Raw genomic sequence first — 20,422 nt, 5'->3', positions numbered from 1 at the left:
TCGGCCCATAGGCAGAGAGTATGTGGAAGCTGCAGAAATCTGAAAATGACCGGGCCAATCAGTGACTGCGTTTCAACTGCTGTCCGTGCAACAGTGAAAAGAAGCCTCTTGATTGGTCCATGTGTATATGGTGATGTAACATACATGCTGCTGCCCGAATTGAATTACTCCGTTTTGACACGTAAAATAAATAAAAGAATGCTCATTGATGGCAATGAAAGAACAGTCTTTGTTATGCCACAGTCACATTTTCCCCACTAATGTTAAACATTGGCATCCCCTGTAACACTGCATATAATGTCACATTGTATTACTGTACAGTAATCTCTCTCTCTCTCTCTCTCTCTCTCTCTCTCTCTCTCTCCTGAAACAGGTGTCCTTCAGGTATCCATATCCCTAAACAAAGTCGAGTTGAGTGTTGGAGAGTCAAAGTTCTTCATCTGCACAGGTAAAGATTTACATCTCATGTACTGTGAATGGTAAATGGAGCATTTAAATAGTGCCTTTATCCAAGGTGCTTTACATAGTTGTGTGCATTAATAATCATTCACCCATTCATACACCGATGGTGGAGGAAACCATGCAAGGCACCAACCTGCACATCAGGAGAAATTAGGGGTTCAGTGTCTTGCTCAAAGACATGACTACTACACTAACTGGGGGAGCCCAGGATCGAACTGGAAACCTTCCGTTTGCCGTGCGACCACTCTATCCCTGAGCCACTGCCACAAGTACAAGTACACAAGTAAATAAGTAAAAACTCATTGCATTATTTGTAACCAAAGAACATACCAAACACACCAAAAAACATAAAGATACAACATATCATTCACCTCGCAATTGTACCGAAAAACACAATTGACACAAATAATCATTTATATAATGTGCGTGCGTGCCTGCGTGCGTGCCTGCGTGCAGGCGTGCATGCTTGGCTGCATGCCTGTGTGCCTGTGTGCATGTTGTCAGATGTCCTCTTCAAACACACCCAGCGTGACAGTAACCTCACAGGGACTCTGAACATCAGGGCAACAATGTTTAATTGAAAGGACTGAGGCAGTATTATATCTATATATCTATATATATATCTATCTATATATATATATATATATATATATATAAGCAGTGGTGGGAAAAGTAAAAGTATCAATACTACAATGGAGACATACTCTATTAAAAGTAAAAGTCTGTACTTGAGTAAAAGTACAAAATTATTGGCATAAAAGTAGTCATTATGCACAATGTCCCATTTCACAAACTGTATTTTGAAAATAGCAGATCTACATCTGAGATGTAGCGCAGTAGAAGTAAAAGTATTGGAAAATTGAAAGACTCAAGTAAAGTACAAATAACCTCAAAATAGTAATTACGTACAGTAGTAAATGTACTTACTTTCCACCACTGACAGGGAGACAGATATGCAGCTGTCATCATTCATCAAACACGTGCTCCTGGGTCAGGGACCACCCTATAACCAAGTGACACTGTCCGGGGATGCCCTGTATTCATTATTTGTATGTCGACTACGAGATATCGCATAGATAACTTTTGCTTTATCAAATGTGAAACGGTTTAGCTGAAAATCTACTTTTAACACTGGACCGGTTGCTATAGGCAACGCCTTGCATACCCCCAGCACCAGGATACGTCCGTGCGCACCCCATTGGGTCCCATTAAAAGTAAGATCTTCTTTGGCTCTTTTCTATGAAAAACAATGAAAAAAAATGCGTTGTCCGCGGCGATGATGATTTTTCATCGTCATTTCTGGCAAAGACAAACATCGTGAGATAATGCTAACATAAGCCGTTCCTTACAATGGCGGTCTCAGAGCTGGGGAAACGGAAATGAAAGTACCCATATATGGTGAAAATACCTTGGCAAGGCTTACCCTTTGCTGCCACCGTGTGGCAGACTCTTCATAATATTTACAATTGATTTCACCAGTGCTTTTCAACCAGTGGTCCGGGGACCACCAGTGGTCCTTGAGGGGTTCCAGCTGGTCCCCAGCTGGTCCCCAGCTAAATGATAACAATAATTATTTAATTGTGTAGACTTTTTTTTAAATTAACTAATGCAGATGTCTAACAATAATTTAACTCTTAGTGTAAAATGAAACCAAATGGACCCGTAAGGGGCTATCATTTCGCTGGGGACGACCTGGAACCCCCTCAAGGACCACCTGTTAAGAACCTTAACAGGCTAAGCTGTTTACATCCATATTTTGGGTGTAAAGGAACTTTCCAAACTTCCTACGTCTGATTCAGTAATCATTTTTCGTCTGTGAAAGGGCCGCTCTTTCTCAAGTCTGCTCGGATGCAGACTTGTATGGGACATGGGAAATTTGTAAGCTAGTGAATCAGGTGTGTTCATCATTGTTGTGCTTATTCTGGTTGATCACATGGGATCAATGTGCACTGTGGAATTATAATTATACACTAAAGACTTTCACCCTGGCATATATGTTTTTGGCAAGTGATTATAGGAAAATAAATTCAGAGAGGGAGAGAGAGGGAGAATGAATCACTGGACATGGAGCACGCACGCATGCACACACGCATGCACGCACGCACGCACGCACGCACGCACACACGTATGCGCGCGCGTGCGTGCGTGCACATTGCATTAAATTGATATCCTAGAGCTGGCTGTATAAACACAAGCTGACCCATTGGAACTGATCTCTTCCCCTGCTCTCTATTTCCCTGCAGACCTTTAAATCAATTGCTAGCCAGGCTTTGGATCCATGCTATTGTGGAGTTGCATCAGGGGAAAAGGCAGCGCCAGTGCCTTTTGGCAGATAATTTTAGCACCGAGCGAGGGGCAGGCGAGACAGGAATACAGCTTTTAAGTGTGGACTGTGGAGAGTTGAAGTTGCTTTGGCGTTTCATCTTATTTCTGCTGTCTCTCTGCTGAAGAAAATCATAAACCTTACCTGGGATATCTTCCATATATACTGTACAAAGCTCTCTTGTTTACTCTGGTCTTATTTACGATTTCCATTGGCCACAAGTTGTTTATATAAAAATGCCAAATTCAGTATTCCCTGCTGTAAAGCAGTATTAAGCCTTGGCGAGTCATGAGGCCCATCTCCTGTTTCTGTAGCGTGAGGCAGCTTGATGTACAAACCCCATGACATGCACATTAGTATGTCGCACTCGCAGGTCCCATATCTTTCAGAGGCTTTGGTGTGACCCGGCCGGGGATGGAACCCCGACCTCCCAGTCGCGGGGATCGAACCCAGACCTCCCAGTCGCGGTGATCGAACCCCGACCTCCCAGTCGCGGGGCACAAGTTTTATTTTTCCTAGGAAAGCTGCGGTAAGGATCGAGTGCTTGTTTCACCCCGCCGGCTACTACTAGTAGAGCTTAATTTACGTCATATTCCCTGCTGTACTAATGGTTGTATTATGTCGTACAGTTTGAGTGTGTGTGTGTGTGTGTGTGTGTGTGTGTTCTTTTTTCCTGGTATTCTTTTTTTGATATGTCTGTTTAGTTTATAATATTATAAACTATAAAACAACATATCCTGCCAATCAGTGTAAATCTGCCGGTTAAACACAATCGCCATTTAAATATCCCACCCATGTTTATGATGTTTCAGAGGCCTTGCCCCCTCGCGTTTCAACACGAAGCAGCGGTATATACCTCCAAGAAGAGGAACTTTTCAAACATGGGAACTTACCGTTCCCCCATCAATCATCTCCGTAGTCCTACGCACCCCTATTTGCATACGCAGCACACACGCCAATCACGTCCGCGTACTGTACGGGCACAAGCCAGCTAATTTGCATACACAGCAGCTCACATGCAGGCACACTTGACATACCGACACATGCAATGAGAAAATAACACAAATATAGCCTAACAAAAATACGACCGCACGCAAGTATGAATCTAACAAACAAACAAAGTGTAATTTTATTGTCAGTAGGGTTTGTGGTATTGGAAGAAAAATCACTGGTGTTGTCAGCTGTGGCAGAGATACCGTAGCCTAGTAAATCACTGATCTCATGACCGTTTAATATTGCCTCAAACATGACGGAGAACCAAAATAATAATAATAATAATATAGAAAAACAGGATTGCAGTCTTTGTCCTCTGACTCCTCTCCCACTCCTAGTTATTCTTCCTGAAGCCCATCTTCATAACATAACTGTTAGAACAACTGTGCATTTGCCGTTCTGGTTCAGTTCTGTTGATTGAGTTCACTATTCCCCTGGTATGATTCCGTTTAGTTCCTGGCGGGCATCATTAACCAGATTTGGCCCTGGTGCAGTTCTCTTGCTACAGTGTAGTCTATTTTCTTGAATGATGCAGCTCAGTTCCTGGTGGGTGTCACTGAGCCCATTCCTGTGCGTTCCTTTCCTTTCCTATCTGAATGCCCTTTTAAAGGCTCGTTGTGGGGCAGCTGAACTCTACTGTGTACACGCCAGCTCAAGTGGCAGACATTATGAACCTAGTGTGACTGAGGTTCGGCACAATATTGTGATAATGTTATTGCATCAGCGGAGTTCCATTGGATGTTCTGTTGTTGCAGCCAGGGAGCCATGGATATGCCAACCCCAAGACTTTGGACTGTACGACGGAGACAGAACCTCATTCATTGCTTCCAGAATTATGTTTGGCACGTAGGCTTTGGATATGGCAGACAATGCAGTTTACATTACGTTTACTCAAATAGGCCTGAAGGTTTCCCTTCACGATATTGATGGAATACTTTATTAGCAGATAGAATAGAGATAGGAGCAGAGATCAACATTGCCATGCAGTTATCTTCTTCTTTTTTGGCCGGCGTAAATATTATGTTCACAAGGTGCAAATATCGAATCTTGCATAACTGGCTGAGCCACCGCTGCCAGAATTACTTCATGTAAAGGCTTTTCACTTTGAGTATTGTCCAAGACAATACTCAAAGATAGGCTATACCTGTGTGTCACCTTCCAGCTCTAAACCCCCCAGAGGGAGAGGGCTGTTTGATACATGACATTTTCCCCTGACCTTCTCTTGCTTCAGTTCCCCAGGGGAAACCACTCCTCGGTGGGCCACAGCCGCCAGGATCTGGCAGGTTGATGCTCCCAAAATAGTCAATAGAATAGTGGTGGCTAATGTCTCGGCTAATGCCAAACTCTGCACACGCACTGACTCCCTGGATTCCCCAATTCGTGTCTATAAGGCAGTAAGCATGTAGTTTGCAACATCACAATGCAATGACTGCCTTCACCAACCATCTCTTGGGAAAAGAACCTTGCCCAGCAAAAACAAAAAACACAAATGGGTAATGTCGGCCGTTAGTATAAAGAGGTAAAGATAACATTCATTCTGGACCAGACAAAAGTATTAAAATGATGATGGAAAAGGTCAGCTCATCTTTCTTTGTGCCGCTACAGTGGAATGAGTGGATATTGTAGGGATAACCCATTTCAAACACTGGTATTGAATTTAATCTATAGGGTTTGTATTTGTACAACAATGTCCTGTTCTGGTGATTTGATTGATAATAAAATGTGATGATTTAGACACAGCTGAACTTTTATGAGGAGGGGAGGCAGAGAGAGAGCCTCAAGGGTCTTCACCTAGATATGCAGTTAAAATCTAATTATCTCCTTTATTCACTTCCAGTGGTGGAAAAAGCACTCAAGTGTTGTACTTAAGTTTCAATACTGCAATGTAGAAATACCAGAATTCAAAATGTGTGTGTGCTGTGAGTTCTGCTTCTTCCCATCAATGAGGCACGATGGGAAAGGTGTGAGTTCAGAACGTGTGATGTTGAGTACCAGCTAAAAATGGAGCAGCTCGCTCATCTGTGTGTTGCTGTTATCTCGGTTGACGCTCCAGTGTTCCTCTCACTCACTCTGTCTTACTTCCCCTACCTTCCTCTTCCTCACATGTGTATTGTTTACATGCACAGCAATATCTCCTTGATATTAAGGATACTGAGCATGTAAACGTGAAATAAAAGTAGAAAAACTCTGGAGAAGTGTGGCATATACAGCATACATATAGCGTGTCATCCTGTTGTTTACAGTTGCCGTTCAGTTCCTCTTCATGCTCTGCACTCTCATCCATACGTTTGAGATGATATTGTAATCCTACAAAACAATTGTAAGCTACCTTCACAGTAAACTGTCAGCACTTGAACAGCTATAGCTGCGGGAGTGAGTGTGAAATTAGACTATGTGAGTGTTGGCAGGGTGGCCGGCTGGAAAGGAAAGGGAAGAAATTAGAATATATAATTGTGTATTCACCTTTTTCCTAGGCTGTGTGTGTTCCACTTCCTGTCGATTTCATTGGATATCATTGATCATCTGATCAGTTTAATTGGATTTCATCAAATCGAGTGGAATAAACACAGCCTAGGAAACCGGTGAATAGAGAGGGCGGTTGTAATTTGAATTCAGTATCAATTCACACGATTTTATTGTCAGTTCAACCAGACCTCCCTAGCCAGAGGCTATAGTGATGATCCCTGGCACGATACAGTTGGGGAACCCAACCTCCCTGGTTTCAACCTTTTTCAAATCAAGGTCCATTATTATTCTACATTTGAGCCACGGACCACCGTTTAGCCTGCATGCACCTGCTTGGAACTAGCCTGGTTAATAAACCAGACCGAATCAGCCGTTGGCAAAAAGCAAAATTGCCTGTCTGCGGCGGATTACGGTCTGGAGAGGCTCAATTGTACGCCCATTTCCTACACCAGAGAAATGGGGCGGCCAATCGGGACACGGTATGCAATATGGGCGGGCTTTGGTACAGTGACTTTCAATGCTTGAGACCTTTGACTGACAGTAGCTCTGACCAATTGCGTTAAAGAGAAAATGTTTCAACCCGCCGCCCTGGAAATGAAATCCAAGCTGAGCCTCCCCAGACTAATATCCCCGCCCCCGGACCACTGGTTGATAAACCCTGGTCTACATGAGGATCCAGAGAAATACCACTAGGCCTTTAGCAGATGATCTTAATCCAGAGTGACTTTACACTTACAATAAGCAAGTTAAACACGTTCAAAGTAATACATCAAATGCATAGAAATAGTCATCTAGGATCATAGGTAAGATCCTAGAACCTGTCATCGGTTTTAAAAAAATGAATAATTTGTTATTTGTTATTACACTATACTAAGCTGTGATTTTGCTGTTAGCACTGAAACCATGTTATGATGTGGTTGTTACTGCTTTACATCACTGAGAGAAAATCTACGTATTCATGGACACATACAGTAGAAACATATTGGAAAGCAGGTTATTGCACTTGCATTTAATTCCAAGCATGTCCGGAACAAAAGGGTAACATCGATATGATTCTGTACTGAGAGCTTTTTCACAGCCGGCATGTTTGGCATGCCAACTTTTGTTCAAGCTGGCACACAGTAACACCTAAATAAAATAGACCTAGAGCTAGTGGTGCAAAGTCACTAAGAACATTTACCTAGTACTGTACTTACGTACAATTTTTTTTGTACTCCACTACATCTCAGATCCAAATCTTGTACTTTTACTATTTGACAGCTTTAGTAACTAACTGGTTATATTATACATTTAGATTATTATTCTTAGAAAACATGCATTAACCACTTCAACCCTATAATCATATATACATTTTGTCCATTTGAAAATAGGCGATCTATAAGCTCACAATGCTCACAATTTTAAACTTTTCCCACCACTGCCTAGAGATAATGTTACTCCACTCCACATGTGTTCAACCTTATGATGAACTGTAATCTCTAGAGAGACAGACTGTTGGCTCACATAATGTTCAAATGCTTCTGTCTAAAAGTGTATCTGAAAATGCAGAGAATATAAAGTGGAATTCCCGCCTATACCCACTTCGGTTTCGGCTTTGCATGCTGTCTCATAAATAATTCCTACTGTGAATGAAATTAGTCGAAGCCTGCATGGCTAGCTTGCTGCTTAGCAGAAATTGACATTTCTGAATAGCGGATGACAGTGTGACTCCTGTACGCAATGTGTATAAGGCGTGGTCACACTCACAGACCGTCTGTAGCATTCAAAGTTCAAAGACTGTGGAAGAGTTGCATGGCTTGGGAGACTAACTTCTAGTTCTAACTTCTTAGCTTGTATATCTGCTATCAGCGACAGTGGCTCAGGGGTAGAGTGGCCGCTTGGGAAGTGTCCATGAGCAAGACTCTGAACCCCTAATTGCTCCTGATGTGCAGGTTGGTGCCTTGCATGGTTACATCCATCATCGGTGTGTGAAAGTGTGCATGTGTGAATGGGTGAATGTAATGCACAATCTATGTAAAGCATAGTTCACAATCTATGTAAAGCATAGTTCACAATCTATGTAAAGCGCCTTGGATAAAAGCGCTATATCAATGCACCATTTTACCATTTTTGCTATTTGACATGGAACAAAGTATGCAGCGTTTGTGGTTGACGGTCATATATGTCTGTGACATACTGTACAGTATCTGCTGTGAAAAAGTACCCATATTATACATTATAGAATGGTCTATAATATGCACACATAATAACTCGTCCTTCCTTCACAGGTTTTAACTCTTGAGAGTGTATACACATGGAACCAGATGGATTGGTTCCATCTGTACACTCTCAGAGTTACAGAACCGTATGGTGCCATTTGGAACCCACTCAAGGACACTTTGGTGTTAGCAAGAGTGTTTCCAGTGAGCCAACACGTACAATTTGACCAGAATGGAACAGAGCCTTCATTATAGTATCAGCGGTAACGCCTGTGAAGGAAGTAGGGAACTCGGGCCACCCAAGTTCTTTCCAAAATGGCCTGTGTGCAACTGTGCATGTTCATTCACTCAAGACTCAAGATTGTCTTCTTTCTTTCTTCGTTTCCTATCATCCTCTCTCCCTCTGAACCCGCCCGCCCCGCCCCACCCAGCCATCGGCGAGCCGGTGGTGCGTCTGGAGTGGTTCAACCCGGCGGGCGAGCGCATGGCGGCGTCGCGGCGCGTGGCACTGCACGCCGAGGCGTCGCGCTCGCGCCTCATCATCTACAACGCTGTGACGGAGGACGCCGGCATCTACCGCTGCCAGGCCACGGACGGCGCGGGACGGAGCCAGGAGGCCACCGTGGTGCTGGAGATCTACCGTAAGTAGCTCGCACTATAGCCTCAGAGTCGATACCCAGGCTTTTACTTTCGTTCGCATTCGGCTCAAAAATGAAAGCCTGGGCGAACGAGATACATTTCCTGGTCTAAAATCACTGTTAATTTACGTTACAGACCCATAAGGGTCCATTTGGTTCCTGTAACTATCATTTAGCTAGGGACCCCCTGGAACTCCCTCAAGTACCTCTAGGGGTCCCCGGACCACCACTTTGAGAACCAATGCTATAAATGTGCCAGTGGTGGGAAATCTCACCATAATGTGAATTGAGCGGTGCCTTTGGAGTCCAGCACATTTGTTGACTTTGCATGAGGGTTGTAATGACCCCTCCTTCCTGGAATCCGACCCCAATCAGCATCAGCTGCAGGGGTCAATAGGTCATACTCGGGCCGACCTGCACGCAGAACGACCTGCACGTAGAATTTTTGTCTGAAATGTAGTGGAGTAGAAGTATTGGTAAATTCAGGTATTGGAAATTGGAAATACTCAAGTAAAGTACAAATACCTCAAATACTTTTTTAATACTACACCACTGCACATGAACACATTCATATCAATGTTTGCACGAGCCCATGCAAAGCATTCTTTTTGTTTTACCAGGCCAAACCGATTAATCATTGACGAAATAATCGACAGTTAGACCAAGTGAGTGACCAGACTGCTCTGACAGAGAAACGGTAAATGGAAAATACAAAGCACCTAATTTATAGGCAAGTTGGCAACAACAAATACATTATTTAATGTCAAATATTTCAAACTATGACACACAGAACTGCACCATAAATAACATTTAGAGGATTGTTAATTCTATTGATCTCCACAGTGAAAAAGAACAAAGGAAATGCAGCCATGGAAAACAAAAGGAATTAAGGCGACCAAACAATGACCAATTAAATATGATCCACCACATAATGAATAATGAATGAACGGTTTCTCCTCTAAATGCTGAATATTACAGACGTACGTTTTAAACATGCATAATTTATGAGACGGCGTTCTGTGTGCGCCGTGATGATAAATCTGGGATATTTCTGAGTGCATGCAAGTTAAAGAGTGCCTCCCGTCGTCATAGCCTGCTATTTTAATGGGGGAGAGTGCAATTAGACAGGCGCACAGAGAAAGTAATTCGGAATAATTAACACTAATGAGTTGACACAGGAAACATTCTCTTCAGTTTAATTTTGTGTTATTATTGCTGGTCTGGAATAAGTCCTGTCATTGTCAAGACAGGCAGCCGTCATTGACAATGTGGCGTTCTCTTTTTTTTTTATTCCCACAAGTAAACCCCATTTTTCAGCCAGTGTCAATTATCTAATGTAATCCTGGCGCTACACTCCCTTTGCCAACCTGGGGAGAGTAACGGACTGATCTCATATTTCCTTCCCTGCATAAGGAGTTCAAGCCGCTTCTTTTCACCTGACAGGGGGGCAGTTTGCCCAGTTGGACGTAGCACATGGAAGGAACACGTTATTCCAACCCAGTTCCTTTCCCCTCCATCAGACTGGCCGGGAGGAGGCAGATTAGAGACCACTGCAGACCAGGATTAACGCATGTTTTCTTGACACGGGAGGAACATACAAACTCAACACAGAAAGGCCTAGCTTTCACCAACCCCACGTAGGGTATGGGCACTGATGACACGGAGCAGAGAACACGCCCACAGCGTCCCCAACGGGAATCAAACCCAGGACCTTCTAGCTGTGAGGCGACAACGCTCACAGCTAGAAGGTCACTGCCGTTTGCAAGTGACCAGATCCGATCTGTGTGTTCAGACTGGCATCCAAATCTAGCCTGAATCAGATCTGTGCCACATCCACATTGGAATCTGATTTGTTTAAATAAGTCTAAACGCAAACAAGTCACATAGAATCGGAGTTAGATCTGGTTGTTGCATTCAGACTGAGACAGATCTCCTGAAATCAGATTTGAATCAGATTTGAAACCAAAATCTCATTCTGTGAATTGTATGTATGTGACCTGTCTGCATTTAGACTTATTTAAACAAATCAGTCTCCAATCTGGATGTGGCACAGGCTCAGCTCTGATTCAGGCTAGATTTGGCTGCCTAATTGATGCTCAAATTCCATGTGAATTTCACAAGATTCATGCATCTAATTGGATGCAAAACAATTCATCATCGCTTCACTTTTTGCCGGGTATTCGCACTCGGAGGTGCTTTCTTTCCCTGGCTCAGTGACACCAGCGCACCGCCAACCGATGATGTTGGCTGGCTGGGAACGGGAAGCGAGGCAGCAGAATCGGAAAGAGTGAAAGCTCCTCTCGGCGTCTCAGCTGAACCGACGGCTCAGAGGCAAACTGGCACAGCTCGTATGCGCACTTGACATTTTGTCCTCGACATTCGGCGAGCACAGAGCAATACTTCAAAAGACAAAGTCCTTGTGCCGCGCGAGCCAAGTTTCTTCTCAGTTCACCAGTTGACACCACCAGTCAACTGCTGCGGGGAGAGAGTTGCAAAGTTGAAAGCATGTTTCTATGACTCATTCATGTAACTACGAAAGCGAGGGAGAGAAGAGTTCAATACAAACAAACAAAAAAATATTGAAAACGAGAGTGTATAAATGAAAACAAATGAATACCAACGATAAAAGCTTAGGGGAGCGCGGAGGGGTGTAGGGGGTGAGAGGGGGGGGATGAGATATTGTTGCTGTCAGGCGGAAACCTCCTCTCCATAGTTCAACTTTGTATGTTTTTCCGCAAATTGATGCCCTTCTTCGATCACCATACTGTGATCACCATACTGCCGTGTCGTACAAAAGTAGCAAAGTATAGCCGATCACGAGCTTGTAGATCTGCTATTTTTGCTATTTGTCATTCATTTTTAAAGTGAAAGTTCATACTGTAGGTGTATCTATGGGTATATGATACATAACAACATGAAAGTATTAACAATCATGCAATGGGGCCAGTATGGACATTTCCTACAAATTGGCATTGTTGTCAGCCATAGTCAGACGTCGCATTTGACGCGTTGTCCGACTACTAACTACATTTTATACTTGTGTATTTATGTGATTGTCTCTTATGTCACATTTATGCATCTTTAATCGATTAATCGATCTAGATATTTATTTAGGCTATTTTGAGACACCTTTGTTTATGTGTTTATGTAGGCCTACTATAATATTCCTTACACCTTTGCCTCTGGAAAGAACGGCTGTCTGTATACAGTACAGTGTATATAAATGTACCCCAGGAGTATAAGAATGTTTATTTATGAAGTCAACTGTACTATACTGTATACCCCCAGGGAAATTAAATGCGTGCAGAAGTCCTCTTCTGTGCACCAGTGCTCATTGGGCTGTAAACGGAAGACATCCACAGGATCTAGCTGTCAACATGCATACGCCCCGGATCACAGTGGGCACCATGTGATTAAGGGATGACTGGGGCGCGCCAACCTGTCACTGACTTCTCTCTGGGGATTGTAGTTCAATCGTAATATGCATGTGTGTGTGTGTGTGTGTGTGTGTGTGTGTGTGTGTGTATTGGCTTCTTAACTCTTTGCCAGATCCAAGGCATTTCAATGTAGTTGATATGATTCTCTATGGGATAATGCCGTTTTTTAATGATTTATTGAGCCAGAGAAATGTGTGCAAATCTTTGAATATATATTCTTTCACAGCTTCTGGGGGGGGGGGGGTCCCTGGTACAAAATATTTATTTTCAGATGGGGGTCGGTGGCCAATTACATAATTATAATCTTTGGGGTCCTTGACGTGAAATAGCTTGAGAACCACTGACATAAAAACAGAAGTTTGGCAGAAAACTGTCAGGATTTAGAAGACATTTAGTAGAATTTGGTCTCCGGTCTTAATGGGTGTATAATGCCGCCGCCACCACCATCTCTCTGTCTCCCAGAGCGGCTGACGTTCCAGGAGGTGCAGTCGCCGCAGGAGTTCCGCCACGGTGAGACGGCGGAGGTGGCGTGTGACGTCATCAGCTCGCCGGTGCCCGTGGTGGTGTGGTACTACCAGAACCAGGAGATCACAGAGGAACGCCACAGTAAGACCACGCATGTGACCTATCTATCAGTGTTCTTGTCTTAAAGGGACATTTCACCGCTGGAAGAAACTGCAGTCACTCAATGTTAATGGTATTTGTAGTAGATGACAGTAGCACAATTTGAAATTTGCACAATGATGGCCAGAATTCTTACAATGACCATACTGATAGGGGGAGGGCCGTCTTACTGATACAACATGTCGTCCGGAAGGAAGTGAGAGCAATGTATGTGACATCACAGGCATTTTGAAATACTAAAATATCTAAAAACTACATTACACATAATAAACCCATGTTGTGTCCTAAATGTCATTAAAATAAGATCTGGTTGCAAAAGGGGTGAAGTTTGTGATGTCACAGCATATTCTCCAATCATATGAGGGCAATTCTAGGCAGGGGCGTGTAATCATCGTCCAATCAGAGGAGAGAACAAAAAGGCCAATAACAAATGTTTGTCTTTCGGCTACCACACTAACTAGAAGTGTAGTTTCAATTTACCTCGAGCAGTTTGCTAACTACAGTATGATGTATTGACCCACACGACATCACATGACATCGCATGTCACAAAAAGTTTATACAGAATTAAAAGAAAATACACTTGTGAGGTGAGGGGCGTCCTACTACGTCATAGTGTAAAGTCCATAGACTTGGCTGCTACATAACGTCACGATGGGCATCCCATGCACAAAAAAAGCGAACATAAAAAGTTCATAGACTTGGCGGGAACACACACGGATGGATACAAATAGAAATTGCAATTCGTCCTTCGCTAAGCCCCACATGCTCCACTCTGCGATGGCAAGCTGTCCTTCTCACCTCATTGAGATGTTAAATGATGGGATTTCACCATAGCTAATCGATCATTTCGGTAGCGAAATCAAAATGTCTTCTCTAATCTAGCCTATAGGCTAACAAGGCCTGCAGTATGCACTGGAAAAATGTGCATGACATTATTAGACAATTAACTAGAAACACTATGAAATGTTAGAGGGAGAAACAGTATCCAACTCAAATAAACTGTATGCGTTCCACAGCACAGCCATGCAACACCGCCAGCTATGAGGTGGACAATCACTTTGGGTGGGGTTTAGTGAAGTGTGGTTGCACTGACCACACTTGGCTTGCATGTCAAGAACCTTTGACATGCTACACGTATAAATAAATAATACAAAATTGTCGGGCAATTACTATAGTCTGGTTGGCAACCACACAAAACATATTGGATTAAAAAAATAAAACCGAGCTTAACCACTTTAACTCCATATTATGGGGAACCGTAGTTCCTCAGAGCTCAGTAGCCTACTACTTAAATAATAACACTTCCATTCTGTTATTGTGGGGAAAGCCTGGAACGCATTTGTGTCAATTTAGCTTTTAACCACTTTAACCATTATTTTAAACTTTAGCTATAAAAAATAGCAAATCTACAAGCTCATATAGCGTGGCACAGCGCTATGAGCTTGTACTGTAGATCTGCTGTTTTTGGAAAATCTGGAAAATGTGACGCAAATCTTTTAATACATATTCTGTCACAGCTGGTATGCTTCTGCGGGTCGCTGGTATAAAACATTTTCAGATGGGGGGTGGGGGGGAGGTCGGCGGCCAAATACATCTAATTTTGAAACAATTTTGAGCACCCCTGATATAGTAACAGGTTTTTCCGAAAACGGGTCTGGATAGTTTTCTGCGCTCCACTTCTTACGAGAGATCACCTTTGAGCACTGACCGGATCTGTTTGGCGTCCAGGGTTTCGTGACTTAGCAGGGCTTCGGCCAGCATCCTGTGCTCCTTGCTGTGCGTTGTCAGTATGCTCTTCGCCCGCTCGTACGAGTCTTTCAGCAGCACGCCGACCTCCCGCTCGATGGCGGCCTGCCTCTCGGGGCTCTGCCGGCTCGGGTTGGCGCAAGTCGCGACGCCGAGCACGTCGCTCATCCCGACCCGGGTGACCATCATCTCGGCGATCCTCGTCGCTCCGTCGAAGTCGCTGGACGCTCCTGTGGTGACATTGTCGCGTCCGAACACAAGCTCCTCTGCCACTCGGCCTCCCATGCAGACGTCCATGTCGGCCAGCAGTTGGGCTCGCGTCTGGTACCAGCGGTCGTCCTCCGGTAGCATAGACACGTGGCCGAGCGTCAGGCCTCGAGGCATGATGGTGGCCTTGTGGATGGGCATTGCGTGCTGGGTGTAGAGGGCGACGATGGCATGGCCCGACTCGTGGTAGGCTGTGATGGTCTTATTGTTCTCGTTGATGTGCACGCTCTTCCTCTCGGGACCCATGAGGATCTTGTCCTTGGCAAACTCCAGGTCTGTCATGGTGACCGCGGGCCTGTTGGTGGCCGCCGCCTTCAGCGCCGCCTGGTTGACCAGGTTCTCCAGTTCGGCTCCGGAGAAGCCCGGGGTGCCCCTGGCGATGGCGCGTGCGTCCACCGCGGGGTCCGCCTTGACCTTGGACAGGTACCAGTCGAGGATGTCTGTGCGGCCCCTCACGTCGGGGATGGGGACCGTGACCTGCACGTCGAATCTCCCGGGCCTTATCAGGGCTTTGTCTAAAAGCTCTGCCATGTTCGTGGCGCCGATAACGATGACGCCTTGATTCGGTATGAAGCCGTCCATCTCTGCCAGCAGCTGGTTGATGGTTTGTCTGGCCTGCGAAGGCTCTGCTGGAGAATCCACCCTTTTGCCCCCGACGCTGTCCAACTCGTCGATGAAGATGACACAAGGGGACTGAGCTTTTGCCTTTTTGAAGAGCTTCCTGACACGGCTGGCACCAAGACCCACAAACACCTCTTCGAACTCTGACCCGGAGGCGTAGTAGAAAGGCACGCCGGCCTCCCCTGCCACCGCTCGAGCCAGGAGAGTCTTCCCCGTACCCGGGGGGCCGACCAGGAGGATCCCTTTGGGAAGTTTTCCGCCCAGCACCGTAAATTTGCTGGGATTCCTGAGATAATCCACGATATCTTGAAGTTCATCCTTTGCTTCATCCACGCCTCTCACATGATCGAATGTCACGTTGGACATCTGGTTGGTGTGTGCCTCCCCTGAGTCAGAAACAACCTGAATGTTTCCCGACGACACTAGGCTGTAGATGCCAAAGCCGAAGAGGGCCAACAGGAGCAGCCTGAATCTCCTGGTTTGTGTTCGACTGAAGTCCTGGGACTTTAGGAAGCCCTCGATGAAGCCTGTCTTGAAGCCGTCCTGCTGGTTTTCTGGAATGTTCTTCAGTTTCATCACTTCCACCGGGTCGGTGTCCAGTGTGGAGCCCAATCGACTGATCCTGGACGACGACAGCGTCTTGAATCCACAATGTTGGATCCATACGGGAGAGCGGCGTAGCTCCGCGCAGACAGCACTCTGTGGACTTTGGTATTGGCCGAATAATCCTGACGTTCTGAGCGAAAAGCCATGTTTGTTCTGGAAGAAGGTGTCTGCTGATATGTGGGTGGGCCGCCACGCTTCTGGGATGATGTGATGGGGTTCCTTTGCTCTCTGTGTCGGCATAAACCTGCTGACCATCCGCTGCACCAGCTGCTCGAGTGGAGTGCTTCCCAGCTCCCTCAGGCTCACCCTGTCCGTTTGGAGCGAAGGCTTGTGTTCGGCCGCATGGCAGTATTTCCGCAGCCTCTGCATCGACAATGTGGCTGCAGAGTTAACCAAACCTTTCAAGGAACGGAAGGCGACAGATATCTGATCGAGAGGCAGCGCCACTTGCTGATGGTGCTGGAATAAAATCATTGTATAGTATAATAGAGAACCGTATCTGTGTCGTTCTCTTTGTTTCTCTCCGTGTCTCTGTCTATTGCAAACTGACTACTAACATTTTAAATATTTGCCCAAAAGAGTAAGCACAGTGTGATGATGATGTATTGTCCCACATGATGCCACAGGGACCCTAGTGTATACACGACAAACAGATAAACTAGACAGAGGCATATCCTAGGGATTTGCGAGTGTGGTTGCCTTTATAGCATATAGCATGATGTCACCGTATATATCCAATCACATGAGGACACATAGTTCACATGTTCTGATGTCACCGTATATTGTCCAACCGTGAGGGCAGTACAGTGCCTTCAATTAGGTAGGGCGAGTAATCTCAATCAGAGGAGAGAGCAGAAAGGCCGATAACAATAGTCTGTTTGCCTTCGCTAACCACATATTCTAATAATAAATAAACCAGAAAATACTGTAGTGTGAAATGTGTATGTGAAAAATACAATCAAGTATATGGAAGCAGTTAGATGCCGAAAAAAGTATTTAGAAGAATAAATAAATAAATAAATATACACTGTAGAGAATGGTGCACAATTCTGGGAAATTGCAAGTGTGGTTTCAATTTACTTTGAGCAGCTCGCTACATGTACAGTATGATGATGATGATGTATTGACCCACAATACATCACAGCTGGCAACCAGATAAAGTTTATACAGAATAAATATATAAAAAAACTATAGTGACTGACTGCAACCACACTAAAGACAATAAAACATTTTGTTTTAACCAAAACATTTCACTTACCCTACCTTTTTAATATAAACCCCAAAGAGAGGTCAAAGGCGTCATTGGCAGGATTCGACATTGGGGAAATAAAGACATGCAAGACATCATAGGCAGTCAATACCCAAGAGTGTGTACAGGACACGTTGCTGACCCCAGAGTGCTCAGCAATGCTCTGCACAGAATAATAACCATGAAATCACACCATGGTCTCAGAGCTGCTTCTACTGATGTTATCTGAACTCTCACTGAACCAAGATGAACATTGAGATGGTCAGATGTTTTTAATTGAAATTGAAATATTCAGCACTGCTGGCGATGATGAAAAGTGAAGATGGCCATCTCTTTATCATATCTTCTTTTGTCTAATTACATTAGATATTGGCTTGGGAACAAATTGGCTATAAGAGTCCAATCAATCCCAGTATTGCTGCAGCACTATTATACAGTACTGTATGTGGGACTGTATGAAGCGGTTATCTATACTGTATGTGAACGTTATCAGGCAAATGTGCCGAGCTGAAGATTGACAGTTGGACAGTTGAGGAATGGAATGGAGGTTGCGTTTCTCATTCATCTCTCTCTCTCTCTCTCTCTCTCTCTCTCTCTCTCTCTCTCTCTCTCTCTCTCATAATTCTAATAAAATCTACGTAAATAATTGGTTCATGCCAACCCCCATATCTGTACTGCACACCCAGTAAGTAATTAGGCCTGTCACTCTGATCAAGCAGGAAGGATCTCCCTCCTCCTCCCTGTGCACCTTAATTGGAAATTAACCATTTCTGTCTTTTTTGATTGACAGTAAAGTTATCTTGAATCTGTGTCTCTTTCTATGTGTATCTGTCTTTCATTGTGATTCTCTCTCTCTCTCATATGGATGTTGGTGGATCTTTATGACACAGGTGTGGGACTGGGATGGGTGTGGTATTGTATTTGGTTTATGTTTTTAGGCACATATAAGCTTTCAGCTTCAGCCATTCCTTTTGATCACCTCTATCTATGTAACAGTTTTCTTATGTTGATGAATAATTGTATTGATACTGTGAAGATGATCAAATAAGTAATATCTCCGTCTCTGTGAAGGCAGGTACCAGGTGTTGCCGAACAACAACCTTGAGATCCGCCAGGTGACCAAGGCAGACGAGGGCGTGTACCGCTGTGAGGCCAGCGTCGAAGCCCGAGGCGAGATAGACTTTGTGGACATCACCATGGTCGTCAACGGTGAGCGAGCTGCCACTCCGGAGTTTCCTTAAGGGCAAAAACACACACAGGCTGCAAACGGCGCGCGTCAAAACAGCGGTGAAAAATGATTTTTCTTTACTACAAACATGACAGCCATGCACCACATCCTGTTGGTGCTTATGGGCGGCACTTTGCGGGTGTCGATACAGTGCTGCTACGCTGCATGCGCAGCCTGTTCACAGCCTGTGTGTGTGTTTCCCTTTATACTTACACACACTTACTCTCACACACACACACACACACACACACACACACACACCCCCCCCGCTGGCTACATTAATGCAATCATGGCTGCCCCTTTGAGCGAGCGAGGCGAAACGCAAAGCAACGAGCAATGTGGGACAGTTTTGTTGTGATTGTCAACACCTCTGGTAAGAATGTCGGTGCACTAAAATGCACTAATATTATGCAAGTTTGCAACCCTCCGCTGCGCAGCCTCGAGAGGCGGGGTGCACACGTCGCTCATAGAGAGCGGTCTCATGTTGAAGCATATAATATTGCAGAGAAACACACTATGGGTCTGGATCTATATCGGATCGCATTGGTCGTACCGGGTCCAAACCAAGGCCCCAGTGAGGCTCTCCAACGTTGAGGCGGGACTACAGGCGGACCCGTGGATTCATGACAGGGAATCCACGGGTGCAGCTCGGTTGCACTTCCGCATTTGACCACCAAAATGTGGTTCGGTTCAGATATCACCGGTCCCGTTTCGGACCGGGTCCAATTTTATGGACCCTGCCCTCTAGCTAGTATACGTATACTGTATATACTTTTATTCATAATTTAAAAAACCCACTTAACTTAACACGCCTAATTCATTCTGATATACTGTATATACTGCACTCTGTAAGGGTAGCCTACAATAATTAATGCTGATATATACTGTACTGTGAATATACTGCACTGTATACTGCATACTGTATATTCCTACTACCGTTTGGGGATATGACATACCAAACACAAAAGCATACTGTGCAGAGTTTGGGTTTATGGATCCATGCTGTAGTCTTTTTGTTGTCTTTTTGTCTAACGGAGCTCTTTGAGGGAGGTCATGTGTGACGTGGGCGTGTGTGGAGTCTGGACACGGAGTAGAGAACTGAGCAGAGGAGGACAGGGTCCAATACTTATCATGTTAGACAGATGCTGCTGCCTCGTCACAGTTGTCCAGTTAGTGCTATTGGACACGACTCATGGAGTTTGATCATTGCGTGGAGTGTGTGTGTGTGTGTGTGTGTGTGTGTGTGTGTGTGTGTGTGTGTGTGATTTACAAATTATAACTGACATCATTGTGAAGTCATCTATATGCAAGAAATAAATGATAAAATCTGAGCGCATGCCCCTCTATTCTGACTAGTGCGGTATCCAAATTGAGTGAACTGTAGTATTACGAATTCACAAGAATACGATGGCGAACATTCCAGACAACAGAGTGGCAGAGGTGCATCTGCCGCTGATCCAAAGCCAGCCAGCAGGGTCCGGAACCCAGCTCCAAAACAGACCGGAAACATCATGGAAGCATTCCTGGCTTCATCCCAATTAAAGGCCGTCTCCGGCCAGATCA

General features: G+C 44.7%; 2 protein-coding genes across 2 annotated transcripts in view; one reads left to right on the top strand and one right to left on the bottom strand.

Annotated features, from left to right (window-relative positions):
• Positions 1–20,422, top strand: part of ncam2 (neural cell adhesion molecule 2) — a 183,647-nt gene that overhangs the window by 121,679 nt on the left and 41,546 nt on the right. Inside the window, exons 2-5 of the mRNA XM_080758053.1 lie at positions 374–448; positions 8,874–9,083; positions 12,980–13,123; positions 18,703–18,840. Coding sequence (XP_080614179.1) covers positions 374–448; positions 8,874–9,083; positions 12,980–13,123; positions 18,703–18,840 — 567 coding nt within the window. The remainder of the gene's footprint in view (positions 1–373; positions 449–8,873; positions 9,084–12,979; positions 13,124–18,702; positions 18,841–20,422) is intronic.
• LOC308311444 (ATP-dependent zinc metalloprotease YME1L1-like) lies at positions 14,823–16,751 on the bottom strand (the record flags this gene model as incomplete). The annotated part of the gene is made up of 1 exon (XM_080758132.1): positions 14,823–16,751. The coding sequence occupies one exon, from the start codon at positions 16,749–16,751 to the stop codon at positions 14,823–14,825; it is 1,929 nt and encodes a 642-aa protein (XP_080614258.1).

The sequence above is a fragment of the Protomyctophum bolini genome (assembly GCF_963924005.1).
Source record: "Protomyctophum bolini genome assembly, chromosome: 24".
NCBI classification, from domain to species: Eukaryota; Metazoa; Chordata; class Actinopteri; order Myctophiformes; family Myctophidae; genus Protomyctophum; species Protomyctophum bolini.
This window is presented reverse-complemented; position numbering and strand designations above follow the sequence as displayed.